General features: G+C 41.6%; 2 protein-coding genes across 3 annotated transcripts in view; both read left to right on the top strand.

Moving 5' to 3' along the window:
• Window positions 1-2,866: 2,866 nt before the first annotated feature.
• Window positions 2,867-24,111, top strand: LOC132494398 (transmembrane protein 9B-like). The gene is given in 6 exon segments (XM_060105460.1): window positions 2,867-3,278; window positions 5,590-5,681; window positions 16,425-16,533; window positions 18,860-18,994; window positions 22,911-23,084; window positions 23,578-24,111. Coding segments are annotated over 5 exon segments (867 nt in total). The 5' UTR covers window positions 2,867-2,903; the 3' UTR covers window positions 23,067-23,084; window positions 23,578-24,111.
• LOC132494396 (achaete-scute homolog 3-like) overlaps window positions 23,942-24,703 on the top strand; it is an 8,396-nt gene continuing 7,634 nt past the window's right edge. The window contains exon 1 of one of the 2 annotated variants that reach the window (XM_060105457.1): window positions 23,942-24,026. The gene's annotated coding sequence lies outside the window, so the exon portion shown is untranslated. The remainder of the gene's footprint in view (window positions 24,027-24,703) is intronic. The other variant, XM_060105456.1, reaches the window with a different exon arrangement.

The following is a 24,703-nucleotide window of genomic DNA, read 5'->3' as shown; positions in this document are numbered from 1 at the left end:
GTCTGTAAACAGAACAACTCTGATGTGACCTGAAGGTCTAGGAAGACCCTAGGACAGAAAATCTCCCCTCTCCTGCCTACTATGGTGCCCAGATCCCATCTGTACTTCTTTGGGCATCTCAGCATTGCCCTCTCATGGTCAGAAAGGAATAAAGTAGGGATTCAAGTAGGTACCTGATTCTTGGAGACTGACCAGAGGAGCCTCTCCCATTCCTTTTCCCTTTTCCAGGTCCCCACAAACATTTATTGGTTTTTACTCTGTCCCAGTCTCTAGGTACAAAGGTAATGAACAAGGACCCTGCCCTCAAAGAGTTTGCAAAATTTTGATGGAGGTTGGGAGTACAGAGGCAGATATGAAAACATAATTTTATCCTAACGGGTTAAGTTAGGAAACAGATCTGCACAAATACAGATGGAAGTGCACCTAAGTCAGGGAAGGCTTTTTAGTTGAAGAGACCCCTGACCTAAGGGGAAAGTAAGAGTTATCTAGGCATGAGCAGGGCAGAACAAGAACTGACTCCTCCACTTCCATTGTGTCACCTGGAATTACATTCCTTGTTTAGTGACATATATCCCCCCAACCTCAAACCTTTGCCTCTAGCTGTGCCAGTTCAACTCTGTCACCCCTCTCCTTACCCAGGCCTGAGTCTTCATTCAGACTCTAGCCAGGCAACCAACCATATTATTACAGTCACTCTACTCATGGCAGCCACATCCTATATTCTAGAACAGCTATGTCTAATATAAATATTAAATTTTCTAGTAGCTACATTTAAGAAGTAAAAAGAAGTGAAATTATTTTAATAACATATTTTATTTAACCTAATGCACCCAAAATATTTCAACCTTAATATAAAAACATTATTGAGATATTTTATGTTTTTCATATTGTCTTTGAAATTCAGTATATATATATATATATATATATATATTTTTTTTTTTTTAATTTTTGTCTGCACTGGTCTTCGTTGCTGCACGCAGGCTTTTCTCTAGCTGCAGCGAGCAGGGGCTACTCTTCAGTGTGCGGGCTTCTCATCGCGGTAGCTTCTCTTGTTGCGGAGCACGGGCTCTAGGCGCACGGGCTTCAGTAGTCGTAGCACACGGGCTCAGTAGTTGTGGCTCGCAGGCTCTAGAGCACAGGCTCAGTAGTTGTGGCGCACGGGCTTAGTTGCTCCGTGGCACGTGGGATCCTCCCGGACCAGGGCTCGAACCCGTGTCCCCTGCATTGTCAGGCAGATTCTTAACCACTGCGCCACCAGGGAAGCCCAAGATTCAGTATATTTTACACTTACAGCATATCTCAATTCAGTCACACTTAAAGTGCTCAATTGCCACATGTGGTTAGTGACTACAATGTCTGACAGTGTAACTCTAAAATTCTGCCCAGACTGAGTGTACTTGGTGAGGCACTATTATATATTTCCTCTAGGTCTCTGTACCCCGAGTCAAGGCCCTGAGAACAATTTTGAAGAAGAACGGGAAGGCCTGTGAGGTTTCAGCCAAAGAGTAATCACTCCCTTCAGATGCTAGACCTAGACAACTAACCCAAAACTGATCTCAAACTTGCTGATAAGACAGCTTTTAGCAATCACAAATCCACAAGTGCATCACAGTCAGACACATTTGACCCCTGGTGTCTCCAGATTGTCCTCTGGCCAGCAGAACACCCGCTAAGAAAAACTGATAATTAACTAATGTAACAGCATCTTCAGAAGGCAGCCTGGAGGGGCCTTGGTGAAAAGACATCTAGTCCTGCCATTCTGGTTCTGGTTGGGACGGGGAACCACTTGCCATTTGGGACTGAAAGGGGCTAAAAATATTTGGCGTAGCATCAGACACCTTGTGTTAGAGTCTAGCATCAACAAGAATCACATGGGAGAAAAATATTGAGAAAATTCTATCCGTTACTTAAAACATTTCCACAAATTAGGAAAAGACCACCTTTTAAGTTTCGCTTAGAGAAAGGAAACACGGGGTATTCCATGAAAGCAGAATTTGAAATCCAGAGGTAAGAGTTCAGTCACCTCATACTGAGACCAGAAAAGGGAAGTGTTTGGACCAAGGTCATTCAAAAAATCCGTAGAGGTTGTGATGAGCCCCTGCATCCTTTCCACTACAACCCCACTGTCTCTACTAACTGAAAAATATTTTAATTGGAGACACTGTGCCATCTCCAAGGTTCTCCTAAATTACCCTTCAGGATGACCCGCTCTGGGAAGGATGGGTCAGCGCTCCCCGGCTTCTGACTTAGGGGACCCGCCACCCTGAATAGGATTGTAGCGCCGCGATCCCCCACCTTCTGGAATCCTGGACGGAGGAGGCTACTAGGGCGGTTCTCTCGCCAACTCCACACCTTCCGGAGCCTGGCCTGGCCCAGCCCAGCCCCTCCGCTGTTTCCCAGTTCCTGGCGGCAGGCTGGGCTTAGGCGGTCAGACCGCCAGTGGGAGGCAAGCGGGGAGCCCCAAACGGAGGCCACACCCAAGAAGGCAGCTCACAGACTGTTAGCAACTTCGCGGGGAGTGGGGTCCGGGAGGCGAGTGGGCCGCAGGTCAGTACCCAAAGTGCCAGAGAGGGCCTCTCGACTCTCTGACTGGGGGTGGGCATCCCGGGAAGCGATGGCTCGGACAGTCCCATACCTGTCCTCACGCCTCGCACCCGCCCCGCCGGCGCCGGCCGGGACGGGCCGCCTCTCAGCAATTCCGGGGGCTTATTAGGCTCACTCTGGGTCCGGCAACTAACTGCTCCGTCCTCGCAGGGGTCGCTCGGGCCACGCCCCCCACACCCCCCACCACGCCCCGCTGACAGCCCGGGCTTGCTGGGGGCGGGGTGGGGCGTCTCCCTGGGCGGGAGGACCTGCTAGTGCACTGGCGGCCCACAGCGCCGCAGCCTCGGTGCCGGGGAAAGATGGCCTATCACCTCGAAGCTCCGCCGGACCCACGCTGCACCCCCGAGAGGCCGCCTTTGCTTCTGGGGCACCGCGCAGCCTCCCGGCCTTCGCACCGGGAACCGTTTCCGGGGCGAATGCTTTTCGTAGCTGACCCGGCGCGGCCCGTGACGCGAGAGCCCAGACAGAAGTGCGGGCGGAGGAGCCGGAGCCCGAGCCGGAGCCCGACCGAGAGCAGGTCTCGGGGGCTCCGGCTGTGGGGACTGCTGGGCCTGGCAGCGATGGCGACCCTGTGGGCCGTCTTCCTTCGTCTCGGCTCCATGCTCAGCCTGTCCTGCCTGGCGCTCTCGGTGCTGCTGCTAGTGCAGCTGTTGGACGCCGCCAAGATGAGTCCCGCCCCGCGCTCGCCCCAGACCGGAGCTCCTCCCCTGCCTCCGGCCTTGTCCACCTGCGTCCCACCCAAGTCCTCTCCCAGCCCTGACAGGCCGACCCCTAGCTTCACAGCCCTGGCCGACTACCACCCGGAACCCTCCCGACAGCCAGGGAGCAGTCCAGCCCTCCTGCTCCAGCTGTCTGACGGTCCCCGTCCGCACCCCTCGCACCCACGGAGCTGACACCCCGCCCCAGCCCCACCCGGCCCTGACGGCGCCCAGAGTCGGGACAGCATCTCCGCCTCCTTGAATTTCCCTTCTCAGCCCCGACAGTACCCCCCGCCCCCAAACTTGACAGCCTTTCCAACTCTAAGAACCTTTAACTAACTTTATACGCTTGAGCTCTGACAGTCCACCGCCGCCCTCCACCGGCTTCGCAGACCACTGCCTCAATTCCCCAGGCCAAAATGATAGGAAGCCCGCATCTCACAGCTGTCTTCCCAATTAGGAACTAACTCCTCTCAACTCACCCCTGAACAGATTCCCTTCCCACTGTGGGAACTTGCTTCTCCTGGCAGCCTTCCTTCTCAATACGACCTACAGGAGTCTCTCTCACCGGCCTCATATCCTCACCTGACTCCCTCCAGGACCTCCTGGCCCCTTTCTTGCCTTCTCTCTTCTTGATACTTTAGTGGGTAAGGGAGGATCCAAACTACAGGAGAGGCGAGGTTGTGGCCTTCTCCCCTGCTCCATTTCTTGGCCCTTCTGGTCCCCCTCATGCTGCTATCTAGTCCCCTTCGTGCCCATACCCTCCAGACCTGTCCTTGATGAGCTAGCTCATTACTAGGGAAAACAGATGGCCTGCACATTAATGTGATGGGAAAACAGAATGACATTTTTCTTTTTTAAATTGGAGCTTTACTCTATAATACCTTTAAATATAGGGGCTGGGAAAGATGGGTGACAAGTATACAGATCAGGGGGGTTTTGGTCAGGGGTTTTTTTTTTATTGAAGCATGTAGTTAATTTTCAATGCTATGTTAGTTTCAAGTGTACAGCAAAGTAATTCAGATTCTTTTCCGTTATAGGTTATTACAAGATATTGAGTATAGTTCCCTGTGCTATACAGTAGATCCTTGTTGTTTAGGTCAAGGGTTCTTTTTGAAATCTTCCCTACTTCCCTCCAGAAGCAGGGACAGCAGCAAGTCTCCTGACTTTCAAAACACTGCTGGCACCCTCTGCATATCTTCTGTCATCACTCTAAGTGGTATATTGTAACCATGTACTTGTCAGTCTCCTTTACTTGGGCATGTCCTAATTATGGGCAGGAACCATGTCTCACGCTTATCTGAATCCACCTCATTGCACACCAGTTCTGGCACAGGACAAATGCTCACTAAGTAGTTGCTCAATGAGTAAATGAATTACCAACTCTGCCAGATATACCACCATATATAGGAGCTTTGGACCCGGTCCTCTGGAGACTAATGAGCCGCTGCCTTCTCAGATTAGATTCCCCTTTGCTGGGGAAGCATCTCCTACTCCCTCTATTCATAAATTTAGCCACCCCTTCCTCCACTTCTTGAAACTTGCTTTATCAGTAGTTGTCCTCTCTGTCTCTCAGGGATTAGAAGCAAAGTTTCCTGGGAAGGGTAGACCAAACTGATCTCAGCTACACGACAGTACTTCCCTTATGTATTGGGTTGGCCAAAAAGTTCGTTCGGTTTAAAGTAAAAATAAAAGACACATGCTTCATTTCCACAGAGAACTTTATCGAACGTGTTCACAAACCGAACGAACTTTTTGGCCAACCCAGTACTTCCTTTCTAATTGTAGCTGAGCGCCTCCAAAATTTCATCCCTTCTATAGGACTCTGGCCCAACCCATTTTATCCATATCAATACCTTTCTACCAAAGGGTGGAAGGATGGTGAGGAGAAGAATTGTGATTTGTTTTGTGAGTAATTTTTAGTTTGATATTTCCCCATCCTTCTGTAATCAGCATTTTTATCTGCAGGCACAGCTGTCTGTCTACCTCGTCTTTCTACTGGCAGGTAGATGGTGATAACATTAGCACAATTTGATTGTCATGTGACACAAAAATGTGATTAACAAGTCACAGATAGTAGATGTTATTTCAAAATAATTTTATGTAGTATATACTCATTCATTAGCATTACCAATGGCTTTAAAAAACGTGTATATCTCAAAGTTATTTAAAATTTTAAATGAATGGTTTTAGAATACTTGGCAGGGGATGCTTAGCAAAATGTGTAAGTTGCAGTTTTTAAAAATATTGATGATAAACTGTCAACAAGTTTCTATTTTGGTTATAGAATTCTGAGGATGTCTGATGTAAATGTATCTGTCCTCCCTATAAAGATAATTCTGGGCGTATTTATAATAAGAACATATCCCAAAAAGACTGGTAAGTATTCTGGATTACTGAATTACCTGTCAAATTTCTTTCTTTGGTTGTCACTGTTAGCCCTGGATATTCTTCCAATGTATTGTTTTCTCTTTAAGCAAAAGTGTTGAATTCCATTTCTATTTGAAAAAATGAGAGTAAGGCCCTGAGTGCATGATGTAGGCCCAAAGGAATGTAGCCAAAATCCCCAGGCAGGGAGGCTTTTACATTGGGATGGGGCTGAGTTTGTGGCACCCAGACTACCCATAGCTACCCTTCTGTGTCCCCTTAAATTTTGGTCCTCCCTCTTGCTTCTCAGTGGAAGGTAAGCAAGCCTCATTTTATCTGGGTCAGAGTTTTTACAATTTGTAGGTTTGGATGATATATTGTCAGATATAGGAGACTATGTTTAAAAGTGTCAAAAGGCTCAGGAAGGAATGGGAATGAGCCATGAATATCAGAGTGTACCAATTGGTGTGCTATTAATAGGTTATAGGTGTGCCAAGTCATTGATCCCTTCAGCCCTTGGCATATAATCAGGCAGGCCTGTGATGACTGGGATCCTGACTAGCTAGCCACCAGCAGCCTTCTCTATTTATCCCAGTGGACCTTACAAATAATAGCTTTTTCTACATGTGCCATAAAATGATTGGGAAGCAGTTGTTTTGTAGCAGGATAGGTGGGCTCCTTACCCTGGACTGGGATGTATTATGGTTTGCAATGGAAGATTGCCAGGATAGGCCTTAGAAGAAAAATAGCTCCAAATGTTCCGTACTTTCACATGTGCCCGATTTCACAGCTAAATAGCCCCAAACGTTTGAAAGCAGAATTAAATTCATTCTGTTACAATATTCCAAGCTGACTTTGAATAAGAAAAGGCAGCCTTTGAGCATGTTTAGCTTTTCTGATGTCATTGTCTGTTCTTCCCATGATGTGCATTTAGGTTCAATCTGACATTTGGTAAGTGTATTCTTGAGAACTTCTTGTGAGCTTTTGTGTTCTACTTTAAATTGTCTCATACTACAAAGTGATTTAGCTATTTTTCTAGGTTTTATATCAGCAAGTTACTTTATATGAAAAGAAAACTCAAATAAGTTATTCCTATAAATTTTCCAAATATTGAGCACTTACTATCAGTTTATTCTATTATCAGTAATAGAATGTGATGCCTGTTACTTGAGTGGCAAATGAACTCACTATTCAAGTGTTTAGCACTAATCTTTTCACTGACTTTTTGTTTTTCCAGGTTCACAGAGAACCGTATATCATTTATCCCTGGTTATTGGTGAAAATAGGGAGCTTTGAAAATAAACAGTTGAAAACAAGGCTTGCTTTGGAATTTTTCTTCCCTCTCTCCCTTGCTTCCTTTCTGCAGCTTAGTCTTTTACTAGGGATAGGTTCACAGATGTCACTGAAAGTTTTTTAACTGGCTTTAGAAGGGTAGGCAAGTCATGACTAATCAAGGTGTTATGGCTTTCTGAGGCTTCCAATATCTTATCTGACCCTATATATATTTTTATATATAGGGTCAGATAAGATATTGGAAGCCTGGCCTCTCCATTTTGTCCAGTTGTTAGCTTTAATTCTTCATTGACCTATACTGTCTAACTTAAGAAAAATTTGAGTTCTCTGGTTTATGTTTGAGGTGTGATTTGAAGCTGATAATGTCCTCCTTTTGGCACTAGGGGGAGGTGTCGCCTAGTTCCTGAAGTGGTTGTGTTCTGTATCTGGGTTCTGTGTTCACAGTGAGTGGCCAGTCAGAACCAACCTTCCTGCTTCCTCTCCCATCCTTCACAGCACTCAAAATCTCCTTGTTATTAAACTGTATTTGTACTTCCAAAGAAACACTCAATACTCAACACTTAGATTCCCAAGTAATTCTTTTTTTTTTTATATGAGAAGAGTGGCATTGTTTTACATTAAGTTCTTTTTACATAGATTTACATCACAGTTTTTTTTAATTCAAACAAAGTCACAAAAATTATAATTATCCTCATCAGTTCACTCAGTCCCATGTAATTAATTTTTTTATCTTTATCTTTTGTTAGCACTTTTATGAATTTATCAGTTTTCCATTAGAGTTCTGAAAATGCTTATTCATTCAGTTCAGCAGTATAGTCAGTTACCAGAAACGAGTACTTGTCAGAGTCTTTTGAATTCTGTGAAGATGAAACTCTTTTACAGGAACATTTTTGCAAAAACATCAGAATACACCCAGAACTGTCTATAAATGACAAAAGACTTAAAAATGACCATGGTTAAAGATTTGATGAAAGTTCATAATAATGCAATTGACAAGGAAATTTAGTTATTTCTGAGATATACATTTTAAAGTAATAATTAAAATTATGACTTATAGGGCCTCCCTGGTGGCGCAAGTGGTTGGGAGTCCGCCTGCCGATGCAGGGGATGCGGGTTCGTGCCCCGGTCTGGGAGGATCCCATATGCCGCGGAGTGGCTGGGCCCGTGAGCCATGGCCGCTGAGCCTGCGCGTCCGGAGCCTGTGCTCCGCGGCGGGGGAGGCCACAGCGGTGAGGGGCCCGCATACCGCAAAAAAAAAAAAAAAAAAAAAAAAAAAAAATTATGACTTATAACATTATACCAGAACATATAAGATTTTTATGAAATTCATGTAATGTCTGAAACATTTATATTAACATATTTCCATACAAATAACCCAAAGAAAGTTTAGTATTAATTTTTTGTTTGAATTTTTTTTTTTATTTTTTGCTTTATAACAAATTTAATCAGTTATACATATACATATGTTTCCATATCCCCTCCCTTTTGCGTCTCCCTCCCACACTCCCTATCCCACCCCTCCAGGCGGTCACAAAGCACCGAGCTGATCTCCCTGTGCTATGCGGCTGCTTCCCACTAGCTATCTACCTTACGTTTGGTAGTGTATATATGTCCATGCCTCTCTTTCGCTTTGTCACAGCTTACCCTTCCCCCTCCCCATATCCTCAAGTCCATTCTCAAGTAGGTCTGTGTCTTTATTCCCGTTTTACCCCTAGGTCCTTCATGACCTTTTTTTTTTTTTTTTAAATTCCGTATATATGTGTTAGCATACGGTATTTGTCTTTCTCTTTCTGACTTACTTCACTCTGTATGACAGACTCTAGGTCTATCCACCTCATTACAAATAGCTCAGTTTCGTTTCTTTTTATGGCTGAGTAATATTCCATTGTATATACGTGCCACATCTTCTTTATCCATTCATCCGATGATGGACACTTAGGTTGTTTCCATCTCCGGGCTATTGTAAATAGGGCTGCTATGAACATTTTGGTACATGTCTCTTTTTGAATTATGGTTTTCTCAGGGTATATGCCCAGTAGTGGGATTGCTGGGTCATATGGTAGTTCTATTTGTAGTTTTTTAAGGAACCTCCATACCGTTCTCCATAGTGGCTGTACCAATTCACATTCCCACCAGCAGTGCAAGAGTGTTCCCTTTTTTCCACACCCTCTCCAGCATTTATTGTTTCTAGATTTTTTGATGATGGCCATTCTGACTGGTGTGAGATGATATCTCATTGTAGTTTTGATTTGCATTTCTCTAATGAGTAAAGATGTTGAGCATCGTTTCATGTGTTTGTTGGCAGTCTGTATATCTTCTGTGGAGAAATGTCTATTTAAGTCTTCTGCCCATTTTTGGATTGGGTTGTTTGTTTTTTTGTTATTGAGCTGCATGAGCTGCTTATAAATTTTGGAGATTAATCCTTTGTCAGTTGCTTCATTTGCAAATATTTTCTCCCATTCTGAGGGTTGTCTTTTGGTCTTGTTTATGGTTTCCTTTGCTGTGCAAAAGCTTTGAAGTTTCATTAGGTCCCATGTGTTTATTTTTGTCTTTATTTCCATTTCTCTAGGAGGTGGGTCAAAAAGGATCTTGCTGTGATTTATGTCATAGAGTGTTCTGCCTATGTTTTCCTCTAAGAGTTTGATAGTGTCTGGCCTTACATTTAGGTCTTTAATCCATTTTGAGCTTATTTTTGTGTATGGTGTTAGGGAGTGATCTAATCTCATACTTTTACATGTCCCTATCCAGTTTTCCCAGCACCACTTATTGAAGAGACTGTCCTTTCTCCACTGTACATTCCTGCCTCCTTTATCAAAGATAAGGTGACCATATGTCCGTGGGTTTAACTCTGGGCTTTCTATCCTGTTCCATTGATCTATCTTTCTGTTTTTGTGCCAGTACCATACTGTCTTGATTACTGTAGCTTTGTAGTATAGTCTGAAGTCAGGGAGCCTGATCCCTCCAGCTCCATTTTTCGTTCTCAAGATTGCTTTGGCTATTCGGGGTCTTTTGTGTTTCCATACAAATTGTGAAATTTTTTGTTCTAGTTCTGTGAAAAATGCCAGTGGTAGTTTGATAGGGATTGCATTGAATCTGTAGATTGCTTTGGGTAGTAGAGTCATTTTCACAATGTTGATTCTTCCAATCCAAGAACATGGTACATCTCTCCATCTATTTGTATCATCTTTAATTTCTTTCATCAGTGTCTTATAATTTTCTGCATACAGGTCTTTTGTCTCCTTATGTAGGTTTATTCCTAGATATTTTATTCTTTTTGTTGCAATGGTAAATGGGAGTGTTTCCTTGATTTCACTTTCAGATTTTTCATCATTAGTATATAGGAATGCCAGAGATTTCTGTGCATTAATTTTGTATCCTGCAACTTTACCAAATTCATTGATTAACTCTAGTAGTTTTCTGGTAGCATCTTTAGGATTCTGTATGTATAGTATCATGTCATCTGCAAACAGTGACAGCTTTACTTCTTCTTTTCCAATTTGGATTCCTTTTATTTCCTTTTCTTCTCTGATTGCTGTGGCTAAAACTTCCAAAACTAGGTTGAATAAGAGTGGTGAGAGTGGGCAACCTTGTCTTGTTCCTGATCTTAGTGGAAATGGTTTCAGTTTTTCACCATTGAGGACGATGCTGGCTGTGGGTTTGTCATATATGGCCTTTATTATGTTGAGGAAAGTTCCCTCTATGCCTACTTTCTGCAGGGTTTTTATCATAAATGGGTGTTGAATTTTGTCGAAAGCTTTCTCTGCATCTATTGAGATGATCATATGGTTTTTCTCCTTCAATTTGTTAATATGGTGTATCACGTTGATTGATTTGCGTATATTGAAGAATCCTTGCATTCCTGGAATAAACCCCACTTGATCATGTTGTATGATCCTTTTAATGTGCTGTTGGATTCTGTTTGCTAGTATTTTGTTGAGGATTTTTGCATCTATGTTCATCAGAGATATTGGCCTGTAGTTTTCTTTCTTTGTGACATCCTTGTCTGGTTTTGGTATCAAGGTGATGATGGCCTCGTAGAACGAGTTTGGGAGTGTTCCTCCCTCTGCTATATTTTGGAAGAGTTTGAGAAGGATAGGTGTTAGCTCTTCTCTAAATGCTTGATAGAATTCGCCTGTGAAGCCATCTGGTCCTGGGCTTTTGTTTGTCGGAAGATTTTTTATCACAGTTTCAATTTCAGTGCTTGTGATTGGTCTGTTCATATTTTCTATTTCTTCCTGATTCAGTCTTGGCAGGTTGTGCATTTCTAAGAATTTGTCCATTTCTTCCAGGTTGTCCATTTTATTGGCATAGAGTTGCTTATAGTAATCTCTCATGATCTTTTGTATTTCTGCAGTGTCATTTGTTACTTCTCCTTTTTCATTTCTAATTCTATTGATTTGAGTCTTCTCCCTTTTTTTCTTGATGAGTCTGGCTAATGGTTTATCAATTTTGTTTATCTTCTCAAAGAACCAGCTTTTAGTTTTATTGATCTTTGCTATCGTTTCCTTCATTTCTTTTTCATTTATTTCTGATCTGATTTTTATGATTTCTTTCCTTCTGCTAACTTTGGGATGTTTTTGTTCTTCTTTCTCTAATTGCTTTAGGTGCAAGGTTAGGTTGTTTATTCGAGATGTTTCCTGTTTCTTAAGGTGGGGTTGTATTGCTATAAACTTCCCTCTTAGAACTGCTTTTGCTGCATCCCATAGGTTTTGGGTCGTCGTGTCTCCATTGTCATTTGTTTCTAGGTATTTTTTAATTTCCTCTTTGATTTCTTCAGTGATCACTTCGTTATTAAGTAGTGTATTGTTTAGCCTCCATGTGTTTGTATGTTTTACAGCTCTTTTCCTGTAATTGATATCTAGTCTCATAGCATTGTGGTCAGAAAAGATACTTGATACAATTTCAATTTTCTTAAATTTACCAAGGCTTGATTTGTGACCCAAGATATGATCTATCCTGGAGAATGTTCCATGAGCACTTGAGAAAAATGTGTATTCTGTTGTTTTTGGTTGGAATGTCCTATAAATATCAATTAAGTCCATCTTTTTTAATGTATCATTTAAAGCTTGTGTTTCCTTATTTATTTTCATTTTGGATGATCTGTCCATTGGTGAAAGTGGGGTGTTAAAGTCCCCTACTATGATTGTGTTACTGTCGATTTCTCCTTTTATGGCTGTTAGTATTTGCCTTATGTATTGAGGTGCTCCTATGTTTGGTGCATAAATATTTACAATTGTTATATCTTCTTCTTGGATCGATCCCTTGATCATTATGTAGTGTCCTTCTTTGTCTCTTCTAGTAGTCTTTATTTTAAAGTCTATTTTGTCTGATATGAGAATTGCTACTCCAGCTTTCTTTTGGTTTCCATTTGCATGGAATATCTTTTTCCATCCCCTTACTTTCAGTCTGTATGTGTCTCTAGGTCTGAAGTGGGTCTCTTGTAGACAGCATATATATGGGTCTTGTTTTTGTATCCATTCAGCCAATCTGTATCTTTTGGTGGGAGCATTTAGTCCATTTACATTTAAGGTAATTATTGATATGTATGTTCCTGTTCCCATTTTCTTAATTGTTTTGGGTTCGTTATTGTAGGTCTTTTACTTCTGTTGTGTTTCTTGCCTAGAGAAGTTCCTTTAGCATTTGTTGTAAAGCTGGTTTGGTGGTGCTGAACTCTCTCAGCTTTTGCTTGTCTGTAAACGTTTTAATTTCTCCATCAAATCTGAATGAGATCCTTGCTGGGTAGAGTAATCTTGGTTGCAGGTTTTTCTCCTTCATCACTTTAATTATGTCCTGCCACTCCCTTCTGGCTTGTAGAGTTTCTGCTGAGAGATCAGCTGTTATCCTGATGGGGATTCCCTTGTGTGTTATTTGTTGTTTTTGCCTTGCTGCTTTTAATATGATTTCTTTGTGTTTAATTTTTGACAGTTTGATTAATATGTGTCTTGGCATATTTCTCCTTGGATTTATTCTGTATGGGACTCTCTGTGCCTCCTGGACTTGATTAACTATCTCCTTTCCCATATTAGGGAAGTTTTCAACTATAATCTCTTCAAATATTTTCTCAGTCCCTTTCTTTTTCTCTTCTTCTTCTGGAACCCCTATAATTCGAATGTTGGTGCGTTTAATGTTGTCCCAGAGGTCTCTGAGACTGTCCTCTGTTCTTTTCATTCTTTTTTCTTTATTTTGCTGTGCAGCAGTTATTTCCACTATTTTATCTTCCACCTCACTTATCCGTTCTTCTGCCTCAGTTATTCTGCTATTGATCCCATCTAGAGTATTTTTTATTTCATGTATTGTGTTTTTAATCGATGCTTGATTCATCTTTAGTTCTTCTAGGTCCTTGTTAACTGTTTCTTGCATTTTGTCTATTCTATTTCCAAGAATTTGGATCTGGGAAATAGAATCTTGGATCATCTTTACCATCATTATTCTGAATTCTTTTTCAGGTAGACTGCCTATTACCTCTTCATTTGTTAGATCTGGTGGGTTTTTATCTTGCTCCTTCTCCTGCTGGGTGTTTTCCTGTCTTCTCATTTTGCTTATGTTACTGTGTTTGGGGTCTCCTTTTTGCAGGCTGCAGGTTTGTAGTTCCCGTTGTTTTTGGTGTCTGTCCCCAGTGGCTAAGGTTGGTTTAGTGGGTTGTGTAGGCTTCCTGGTGGAGGGGACTAGTGCCTGTGTTTGGTGGATGAGGCTGGATCTTGTCTTTCTGGTGGGCAGGTCCACGTCTGGTGGTGTGTTTTGGGGTGTCTGCGGACTTTTTATGATTTTAGGCCACCTCTCTGCTAATGGGTGGCGTTGTGTTCCTGTCTTGCTAGTTGTTTGGCTTAGGGTGTCCAGCACTGTAGCTTGCTGGTCGTTGAGTGAAGCTGGGTGCTGGTGTTGAGATGGAGATCTCTGGAAGATTTTTGCCGTTTGATATTATGTGGAGCTGGGAGGTCTCTTGTGGACCAGTGTCCTGAAGTTGGCTCTCCCACCTCAGAGGCACAGCACTGACTCCTGGCTCCTCAATTTGGGATGATGTGTTGTCTATTCATGTATTCCACAGATGCAGGGTACATCAAGTTGATTGTGGAGCTTTAATCCGCTGCTTCTGAGGCTGCTGGGAGAGGTTTCCCTTTCTCTTCTTTGTTCTCACAGCTCCCGGGTCTCAGCTTGGATTTGGCCCCGCCTCTGCATGTAGGTCGCCGGAGGGCGTCTGTTCTTCGCTCAGACAGGACAGGGTTAAAGGAGCAGCCTCTTCGGGGACTGTGGCTCACTCAGGCCGGGCGGGAGGGAGGGGCACGGAGTGCGGGGCGAGCCTGCAGCTGCAGAGGTCGGCGTGACGTTGCACCAGCCCGAGGCGCGCCGTGTGTTCTCCCAGGGAAGTCGCCCCTGGATCCCGGGACCCCGGCAGTGGCAGGCTGCACAGGCTCCCGGAAGGGCGGTGTGGGCAGTGACCTGCGCTCGCACACAGGCTTCTTGGCGGCGGCAGCAGCAGCCCCAGCGTCCCACGCCCGTCACTGGGCTCCGCGCTTTCAGTCGTGACTCGCGCCCGTCTGTGGAGCCCCTTTAAGCAGCGCTCTTAATCCCCTCTCCTCGCGCACCAGGAAACCAAGAGGGAAGAAAAAGTCTTTTGCCTCTTCGGCAGCTCCAGAGTTTTCCCGGACTCCCTCCCGGCTAGCTGTGGCACATTAGCCCCCTTCAGGCTGAGTTCTCGCCGCCAGCCCCAGTCCTCTCCCTGCGCTCTGACCGAAGCCCCAGCCTCAGCTTCCACGCTGCGCGCCCCGGCGGGCGAGCAGACAAGCCTCTCGGGCTGGTGAGTGCCGCTCGGCACCGATCCTCTGTGTGGGGATCTCTCCGCTTTGCCCTACCCAGGTATGTGGGGGGTTTCTTGCCTTTTGGTAGGTCTGGGGTCTTCTGCCAGCGTTCAGTAGGTGTTCTGTAGGAGTTGTTCCACGTGTAGCTGTATTTCTGGCAAGTAATTCTTAAGTATTGTTGCTAAGGCTTCTGAAGCTGAAATAGAAAACTAAGTAGGAGATAAGTCTCATTTTCCTGAGGTTCAGAGAGATACAGGGGGGCTGTCCTAGGAGGCAGGAGCCCTGGATTCTGGTCCCTTTAGCTATTACTTTACTCTGTGACCTGTACAGGTGACCTCTCCGAGAGTGCTGGGCTGGATGACCTCTATGATTCTGAGCTAGATACCCCTATAGTGGGATTTAGCTTCCTCTGCCTATTTTATGCCTGCATCCAGCTGGATACGTTCCTGGTCTTCTGTACATTTGGAACAAATATCACACACTTGTATGGTGTGAATTGTGGGACCTTACTCTTATTTGAAATTATGCCAGTTGGGACTTATTTTTTCATTACTACCTTTGTTAAAATTCAATTACCTGTTAAGGAAAACTGACTGAACTTTTATCATTTATGCCATTTTGGGTTCTCTTTCTTATGCCACAGCTCAGAGGGAACAGAACACAAAAAAGTACGTTCTGATAGGGCAAAGGGAAGGAATCAGCTTGGAGCATTGGATGCCCTCAAGAAGGTGGGTGGAGTGAGACAGGATGCTGTGGTAGAGTTCTTGAGGCAGCCAGACATGCCTAAGGGAGAGAGCACAAGAGGGAGGGAAACTGCCCAGCAGCCAGCAGGAGGACAGCAAAGCTTTGCCTGCCTTTGCTGAAGGTGATCAGGGTAGTGGGCTCTTAATAGCCAGGGAGAGTAAGAATTTAATTATTTCCTAGAATTGACAGATTTCTGGGAAAAAGATTTTTTGGATAGGCTTGCTTTTTCATAAGCCATAAATAAGTGACCTGGAAAATGGGGAGAAAATAAACCTCCAACCACAAAAACATTCAGCCTTTTATTATTTTTAGGTACCGTTGCCAGGTAGTGTTTTCACTTTAAAATATTTTTGTTGTCCTAATCCTACTTCTCCATGCTTTTTAAATAGACTTTTGCTCATTAAGAAAAGTAACTGTTTCTTACTCTGGTGTTCAGCTTTCAGAGTTTCATAATTTACCAACTGTTAGGTGTGATTAGCCATTCATATACCACACTGTGGCAGTTTAGATGATATTAGTTAATTCATGAAAGAGGTAATCTCATATTTGAATAATGCTCCAGGTCACTTTAAATCATTTAAAGCAGTTTTACTTGCTAAATGAACAAGTCTAAATATGACTTGATCTGCTAAGTAGTTTTCAGTCCCATTTGGGATTTTTCAGGTGCATTTTAACTATAAATAGCACTTTTGAAAATAGCTGCTACATATGTGTCTTTATGGTTTCTTAGACTGTTAAAGCTTACCAAATCGCTAAGGTTGAGAGAGGAAATGATTTCCCTTCCCTTACTGATTATTTGTTCCTTATATTCATTCTTTCATTGGGAAAGTTCAGTGATTATTCCTGATTTCAGGAAAGGTTTGATCAGTGCAAGTAGAAAATCCAGCTAGGTTTAGGCAGTATTTTATCTTTGTTTTTTCAGCGATTGCCTTCATGTTGTGGACCCCATGCCTGTGCGGGGGCCTGATGTAGAAGCATACTGTCTACGCTGTGAATGCAAATATGAGGAGAGAAGTTCTGTTACGATCAAGGTGAAAAAACAATAATCCATCTTTTCTGCTTCTGGAACAGTTTTTGATGGTATCTAGACAAGAAAGAAAGTTTTGGACATTTGAATTCTATTTAGTTACCTAAACTATTGCTCTTCCATCCTGTTCCCCAGCACCCTCTTACCCCCTCCTTTCTCATCCCCAGCCCACACCCTAAAAGGAGCAAGGGGCCTGCTCTCCGCCTGCCTCGTTGAGATGCCTTGTGCATTAATTAGGATACCTTAGATAGATGTGATATGTGAAATGGCACAAAAAAAGCCCTGAGTATAATTAGCATTTCCCAGAAACACATTCCAGCTTTACTGCAGGCAACGTATGCCAAAGATTAGTGAGAAAGCAGGATGATTAGACCTTCTTCTTCCTGCCCCCTCAACCCTTAGAAAAAGTTATATATAGAGTGACTACTCTATCCTAGAAAACATCACTTCTGGATTTTAAGATTTCCTTTGTTTATCTTTTATAGGAAGTGGAATGTAGATCAGTCTCATCACAATATGGACCTCTAATGAGTTCAATTACTTTATTATGGTGGCTAATAGTTCTTCTCCCCAATTTTTTTATATGGAGGTCCCCATTCTTGTTGCAAAAAAAAAAAAGCCTCAGGGGAATCTGGGGTGGTCAGCTATGCCAGTTACAAAGATTCCTGTTGTGATTGACCCTGTGGAGAGCTCCTGCTCCAGCAGGGTACTGTCCCATAGAGAAACCATCACTGTACTTTTCTATTTTTTAACAAAATTTTAATGTATAATTTCCATACCCCAAATGTCACTCACTGTAAGTGTACAATTTGTTTTTTTGTTTTTTGTTTTTTTTTTGCAGTACGCGGGCCTCTTACTGTTGTGGCCTCTCCCGTTGCGGAGCACAGGCTCCGGACGCGCAGGCTCAGCGGCCATGGCTCACGGGCCCAGCCGCTCCGCGGCATGTGGGATCTTCCCGGACCAGGGCACGAACCTGTGTACCCTACATTGGCAGGCGGACTCTCAACCACTGCGCCACCAGAGAAGCCCATATAAGTGTACAATTTTATAAATTTTAGCAAATTTAAAACCAATTTTTAAAATCCAGTTTTAGGGACTTCCCTGGTGGTCCAGTGGTTAAGACTCCGCACTTCCAATGCAGGGGGCACAGGTTCAATCCCTGGATGGGGAACTAAGATCCCACATGCCCCGCAGCCAAAAAGTAAAAATAAATAAGTACTTTGGGTATTGGCCCTGATAGCTTTCTAAAAAAAAATTAAAAAAATAAAATCCAGTCTTAGAACATTCCCATCACCCCAAAAAGATCCCTCATAACCATTTATAGTTAATCCCATTCCTACCCCCAGCCCTAGACAATCACTATTCTGCTTTGTGTGTCTACAGATCTGGACATTTCATATAAATGGAATCATAAAATATGTGGTCTTCTGTGACTGGTTTCTTTCACACAGCATAATGTTTTTGAGGTCTCTTCATGTTGTAGCATGTATCAGTACTTAATTCCTTCTTATTACTGAATAGCATTCTATTACATGAACATACCACATTTTGTTTATCCATTCATCAGTTGATGGACATTTATTTCCAGATTTTTACTCTTATGAATAATGCTGTCATCAATATCTGCGTACATGTCTTTGTGTGGGTGTATGTTTTCCTTTCTCTATGGTAGATTCCTAAGAGAGGTAAGTTTATATTTAATTTTCTAAGAGACTTCCAGGTTGTATTCTAAAGTAGTTGTACCATTTTACATTCTCACCAGTGACATATGAGGGTTCAGTTTCTGTACATCCTCACTAACGTTTGGTATTGACTGTCTTTAACTGTAGCCATTCTAGTGGGAGGTGTCACACTGTACTGCTTGACACCGCACGAATTAAGATCTCAAGAAAATCATGTGCCTAAAATGTATTTTTGTATATCTAAATTGATCTAAAGCAGTATGCTGTTGAAATTCATGTGAATTACATTTTCTGTTAGGGATCCTAACAGAAAGTGGTCTTGACTACAGTGCTGTTCAATCTAGGACACTGTATTCAGGTGAAAAAAGAAAACTGCTGTGCTAGCAGTGGTGCAAATGATTACCAGTAGGTGAAGATGGAATTTGAAGACTTGTGAAAAGATCCCAAAAGCAAAATGCTTTCTTTCCTTTTTTTCTATAAATATTTTGGTGAAGAGTTGAGTTTATTTCTTATGTTGGAATCTGGTTTATATAGAAATCCTATATGCTTGACAGATAGATCAGTCTTCACTATGGCTTTAGCATTATTATACAAAATTCAGATTTCTTGGCTTGAACAGAGATATAACTTATTTTCAATTTCCTTTAGGTTATGATTATAATTTATCTCTCCATTTTGGGCCTTCTGCTTCTGTACATGGTGTATCTTACTCTGGTTGAGCCCATACTGAAGAGACGCCTGTTTGGACATTCACAATTGATACAGAGTGATGAAGATGTTGGGGTAAGTTCTTAGCATGCCCTAGCTGTTCAAGGCCAGTCTCTGTCGTCATCTGATATAAAGTGCATGTAAAGAGTAGTTACATAATAGATGTCCCTATCTGGAGCAGATCCTCCACCAGAGAACCTAAAGACAGTTCTAATATTAGTGTATGTCTATTTATGAGGAAATTGCTCTGTAAAGCCATAAATATGGTGGTTAGACCGATGATCCTTGGTGAGTGTGCTGTACAAGGCTTTGCCTTTCACTACCAAGGGCACAATTTTCATTGCCTTTCCCTGTTTACATTGAGAAAAGCATCAGAGATAGTCTTCTTCCTAGGCTCCTGCCTGAACACCTTTCCTGTCAACATCACCAAATATTTTAAAAGGCAAAGAGGCTTTAGTGAAGGGAAGCATGAAAACCATAATGTTCTTTACTTAATGAAGTACAGCTTGATAACCTGCTGATGTTTTATATTTCCTATTTTCCTCCTTCTTTAAAAAAATCTGTGATCTTTAACTCTAGAGAAAAATAAAACCATCACTCCTGATTCTCTTCCTATCTTTAAAACACATTCATATTTGTATATATAATTAATATTACTTCACTCAAAACCTTTGAGAAATTGACATAGTCCGCAAATTTGTTATTCAGTATGGCTTAGAGAATTATATTGTTTGTTTTGTCATTATCCTGTTTGGGTTTGTTTCCAAATTTTCCACTATTTCATTATTACATATATAATATTCTTTAGAAATTACTTTTTATTTTGGATTACTTTATTGAACTATGTTTCTTAAAGTGAATAAAATTTAGTAGAGTTTCAAGAATCAATTCCAAAAGCCAAAGCCAGGATAAAGCCTTGCCAATCACAGTCAAAAGTCCTTTTACTCTGGAATGGCTTGTGGACCCATTGGTAAAAGATGAGAAAGGGGATCCCGAATGAATGGCTTAAGTTACAATTACAGAGCCTGCTTGTCTCATGAATATCGATATTGAATACTCAACTTAATTTGAGCAAGATTTCATTTTTGTTTTGTGAAGAACTTTCATAGAAATACCTCTCTTTGCCTCTTTTCCCCTTGCTTCCTTTAGTAATTCAACCAACACATAACAAGTAACTTTTCCATATCAGGAAGGATTAGAGTCTCAAATACTGTTCCCATGTTAATTTTCATTCACATACAACATTTCCCATTGACATTTTGGGTCAGATGATTGCTTTTTGTAGGGGGCTGTCCTGTTCACTGCATGATATCTAATAGCATCCCTGACCTCTGCCCACTAGAAGCCTCATCCCAATTATGACAATCAAAAATATCCACATATGTTGCCAAATGTTCCTGGGGGTCAAAATCACCCCCAGTTGAGAACTACTAACATATGAAAACGTTATGTATCAAAGGCCACGTAAACCATTTCATTATAGACACAGAGACAGAAACTCTGACTTAAACTACATCCCTTATAGCATTAAATATCTGGTTCCTGATTTTAGGGGTAGACAACAGAACATAAAAGAAATGGATGCACAAATGTGTAGATAAAAATAGGTAGGAAAGGCATTTGATGGGACCATGTGCTTAGTAGGCATTTTGTTCACCAGTGATTGATTCTGCGAGCATGTCGATCATATGAGAACATTGTCTTGAGAGGCCTGGCTGACTTGTGATATCTGTTAAATTGATTCTGGGCAGAGAGAGGTTTTCTAAACACAGGTATGAATTTATGGTAACAACTCTGTTCAAAAAGAAGTTCAATTTAAATTCCTACAATTGTTGCTAATCCAAGATGATAGTTCTTCTCTCTTTATGTGCCTTTAAAAGTGCTTTTGTTAAATTCCATTTTAATTTTGTCTATTTTTGTCGGGTGTAGAGCACTTTGAACCAAGTGAGAGTCAGCACAAGTAGTTCAGAAGCTCAGTGCAAGGAGCCACAATATTTACTGTGTTATATATCCACGACACATCATTGCTATGATCAAAGCATTACATTAAAACATGTTTTGTACTTATTGTAATTTTATCAGCTGTAAAAAGTGCAAACATATATAAAGAGTAAATCTCTATTTGCATTCTCCCGGCATCCATGACTATGAGCAGCTAGCTCAGTCTTGTTCTGATGGATGGAGAATAGGCCAGAAGGATTAACTGTTTGTTTAGTCCTTTAAATTTGTTCCTTAAGAAGATGTCTCTCCCCCTACCTTGAAGAGTAGATAACAGGACTATGAAATTGAGAAGCACTCTGCTGGTAAAGTACATCCTTCTTCCCAGTCTTGTTAATGTCAAAACAAACCAATGGTAATAATGTTTTATATACAAGTTCACTGAAGCACCACATTCGGATAGTGTCATTTTAATCTACCTGAACAAAATCAGTGTGTTAAGAAGATGTGACACCAAGTCAAGTTTAGGGGAGGTAAGACCTGTGCTTGTGCTCATCTGTTAGATGACCTTGGATCGGTTTATTTCCTCATGGGAAATAAAGTAATCCAACAACATTAGGCGCCTTCCTCTTTCCTAACGTTCTTTCTTACATCTTTGAAACATTTGAACTTTGCGGAATTGTTTTTATTATTTTCATTTGTAAGGTTAAAAAAAGAATGGGGTTTGCACAAGATATTACCTAAATTAAGTGAAAAGTTGAAGCAATTTTGGTAAAGAAGGCAGGGATAAATTCTTTACAGAAAACTCTTTGATGTCTTTGAAATGTCGACATTATATAAATATCTTGCTCTAAAAAGAAGACCAGGCGTTAAAACACTGTTTAGTTACAGTTTTATATATATAGTTATGCAGTTATGTATAGCTTTCCATAGACACGCTGACTCCTGCCCTGGGTATATAATAGAGCTTTTGCAAACATGCGAAACAATATTGTTTCTTTCCGAGAGGCAAAGGTTAAGAGGTCTGACTTGTGACTTGTATCCTATGTTGGAACATTTAGGAGCTTTGCTAACCCAGGTTCAGGAAAAAGAGATCAAGGAAAAGGCAAACAAAAGCAATAAATTAATACTGAATGCCTTTTGTCATTTAGGCAGCTGTGTTTATATCTCATTCATAGATAGATTAGCCTGGTGGTTTCCTGTGTAATGACTACAAACATCAGTGGCATTGGTTTACGTTGGTTTACTTTGACCAGGACAGGTTCGTTTTCTACACAGATACCTGGGTGACCCTTCAATGGCCTCTTTCCTAATGCGGCAGCTAACATGGAAGCTACTGTGTGCTCAGCAATGAAAGATTCAAGTCGTTACCAAATAGAAACGCTGAAGTAATAATTCCTTACTGTCCTTAGCACTAGAGGGTAATTGTAGCACTTGAGCTATGTCTCTGTTCATTACAGATTGGGGAAGGGGGAAATGTAGGTGTTGAGGGCATAAGAAGAGATGGAAACCAACCAAGATAGGATCCAGTCAACTCATCTCCCAGGATGAATGTGGCCCCAAGCTGGCAAGTAACAATTCTAATATAATGGGAGTCAGGAAATTAAAAGATAAGAGTTTCCTCAGCCACAGATTAGCTATATAGTATCGAATAAGACAAGGAAAAGCCCTACTTTCTGTATCTGTAACATATAGATATTAACATGCAAAATAGATTTTCTTTCCACCACTCATCAAGACGGGCTTCTCTTTAATATAAATGACCACTGTCTTTGTCTTGATCCCTACTTCTTAAGGGAATGTCTTTGGAAATGGTGACTCATGGGAACTTTGCACAAATACCTCCTCATCGCTTATTTTACTTGAACCAACTATTTCTGTAGTTAAGTTCTTCCTGCTTCTGGCAGTTGAGTGCCTAAGAGTGCTTGGCCAAATTAGATGGTCTGTTTGAAAAGGCCAGCTGCTCCTACCTCCGTGGCTGGATAACTGCTATTGTGTGTGTGTGTTTTACACGGACCATACCGTCTGATGTTCTCCATTCCTGGACTTTCAGGATCACCAGCCTTTTGCAAATGCCCACGATGTGCTGGCCCGCTCCCGCAGTCGAGCCAATGTGCTGAATAAGGTAGAGTATGCCCAGCAGCGTTGGAAGCTTCAAGTTCAAGAGCAGCGAAAATCCGTCTTTGACCGTCATGTTGTCCTCAGCTAATTGGGAATCGAATTCAAGGTGACTAGAAAGAAATGAGGCAGACAATGGGAGAAAATTGACGGAGTTTTCCTGGGTTTTGTTTTAATGCCCTGTTGATTTCACTAACTCTTGCTGGAAAATTCAAAACTGGAAACAAAAACATGCTTGGTTTTTTCTTTTCTTGTTAATGTATTAATGGAGGCATTTTTTTAAAGCACATGCCTCAAACAACGTTAGCCTTTTCTTATTTGTGACTTTTACTAATAAAAATATGTCTGCCTGTAAATTATCTTGAAGTCCTTTACCTGGAAAAAGCACTCTCTTTTTTACCACACAGTTTTAATTTGGTTTTCAAGATAATTTTCAAGGGTGGTTTTTGTGTGGTGTTTTTTGTTTTTGTTTTTGTTTTTGGCAGAGTAGGGGAGGGATACGTGGGAAGTGCTTAACATGACTTTTCTCAAGTCACTTTACTAAACAATCTGTTGTAAATAGACTTTGCCTTTTATTTTCAAGTTTCATTTATATTTTGCAGTCTGCCAGCCTCATCAAAGCCCTGACTTACCTATTTGAATTTTGCACTGACTATGTTATCTGGACATCTGGTTGGCCTGTGGCTGCACTTCATGGTAAATTGGATCTGAAATGCCTGGTGGCTCTTCACAAGATGCAGATTTTCTTCATGTACTGTGATGTCTGATGCAATGCATCCTAGAACAAACTGGCCATTCGCTAGTTTACTCTAATGAATAAACATAGTCTTGGTGTGTGGTCTTTCTCATCTTCTTCTAGTATCTTTAAGGATGAATCCTAAGGACTTGGACACTTGCAATAAAGAAATTTTCTTTTAGACCCAAGCCTCCCTGGATTGATGACATACACATATTTGTCAGCATCTCCAGTCAGGTTGAGAGGCAGCTGTTTGAGCTGTAGTGTGTACAGCTTTGAACTAGCACTGGAGTTCCAGTTGCCTTCCTCTGAAAGGTATAGCAATTATTGGATAACTGGCTTTTTTCTTCCTATGTCCTCTTTGAAATGTAAGAACAAAAATAATTTTTGAAACACCTACCAGTGTATCTATGTCTCCTAACTTTTCTCCCCTCCCTCTTTTGCTGTATGATGAACTTGAAGATGCAAAGACAATTTGTACCCTGTTTTAAGACTATTGTTTTATAGCAGTCTAATCATAAAACACTGGTAGTAAATTATCTATGTGTGGGTGTGGGTGTGTAGAGAGAGAGGGAGGGAGAGAGAATGTATGGATACTTAGATGGGTCTCTGAAAGTATACAGATATCATTTTGATAAACTGAGGGATTTAAAATGCATGAAGGAGTGTTTGTTCTAAGAAATTTTTGAACTAAATTACATTAATTTCATAAGGATGAGATTTTAGGAGCCGTTAATGCATTTTTTGGTTAGTGAAAAGCACTTTTTTTAAACCCCAAAATCTAACCTAAAATTATTGATTTTATTGTTAGTATTAAAAGACATAAGTTCAACTACAACGAAGTGAAATTTATTCCAGGTATGCAAGGCAGTTTGAACATTTGAAAATTAATGAAATCTATCACATCAACACACTCAAGAAGAAAAATGATGTGATCTTATCAATAGATGCAGAAAGAGCATTTGACAAAATCCAACACCCATTCACAATGA

Source organism: Mesoplodon densirostris, chromosome 7 (genome assembly GCF_025265405.1).
Source record: "Mesoplodon densirostris isolate mMesDen1 chromosome 7, mMesDen1 primary haplotype, whole genome shotgun sequence".
NCBI classification, from domain to species: Eukaryota; Metazoa; Chordata; class Mammalia; order Artiodactyla; family Ziphiidae; genus Mesoplodon; species Mesoplodon densirostris.
The sequence above is the reverse complement of the archived record's forward strand: the minus strand, read 5'-3'. Positions and strand labels throughout refer to the sequence as shown.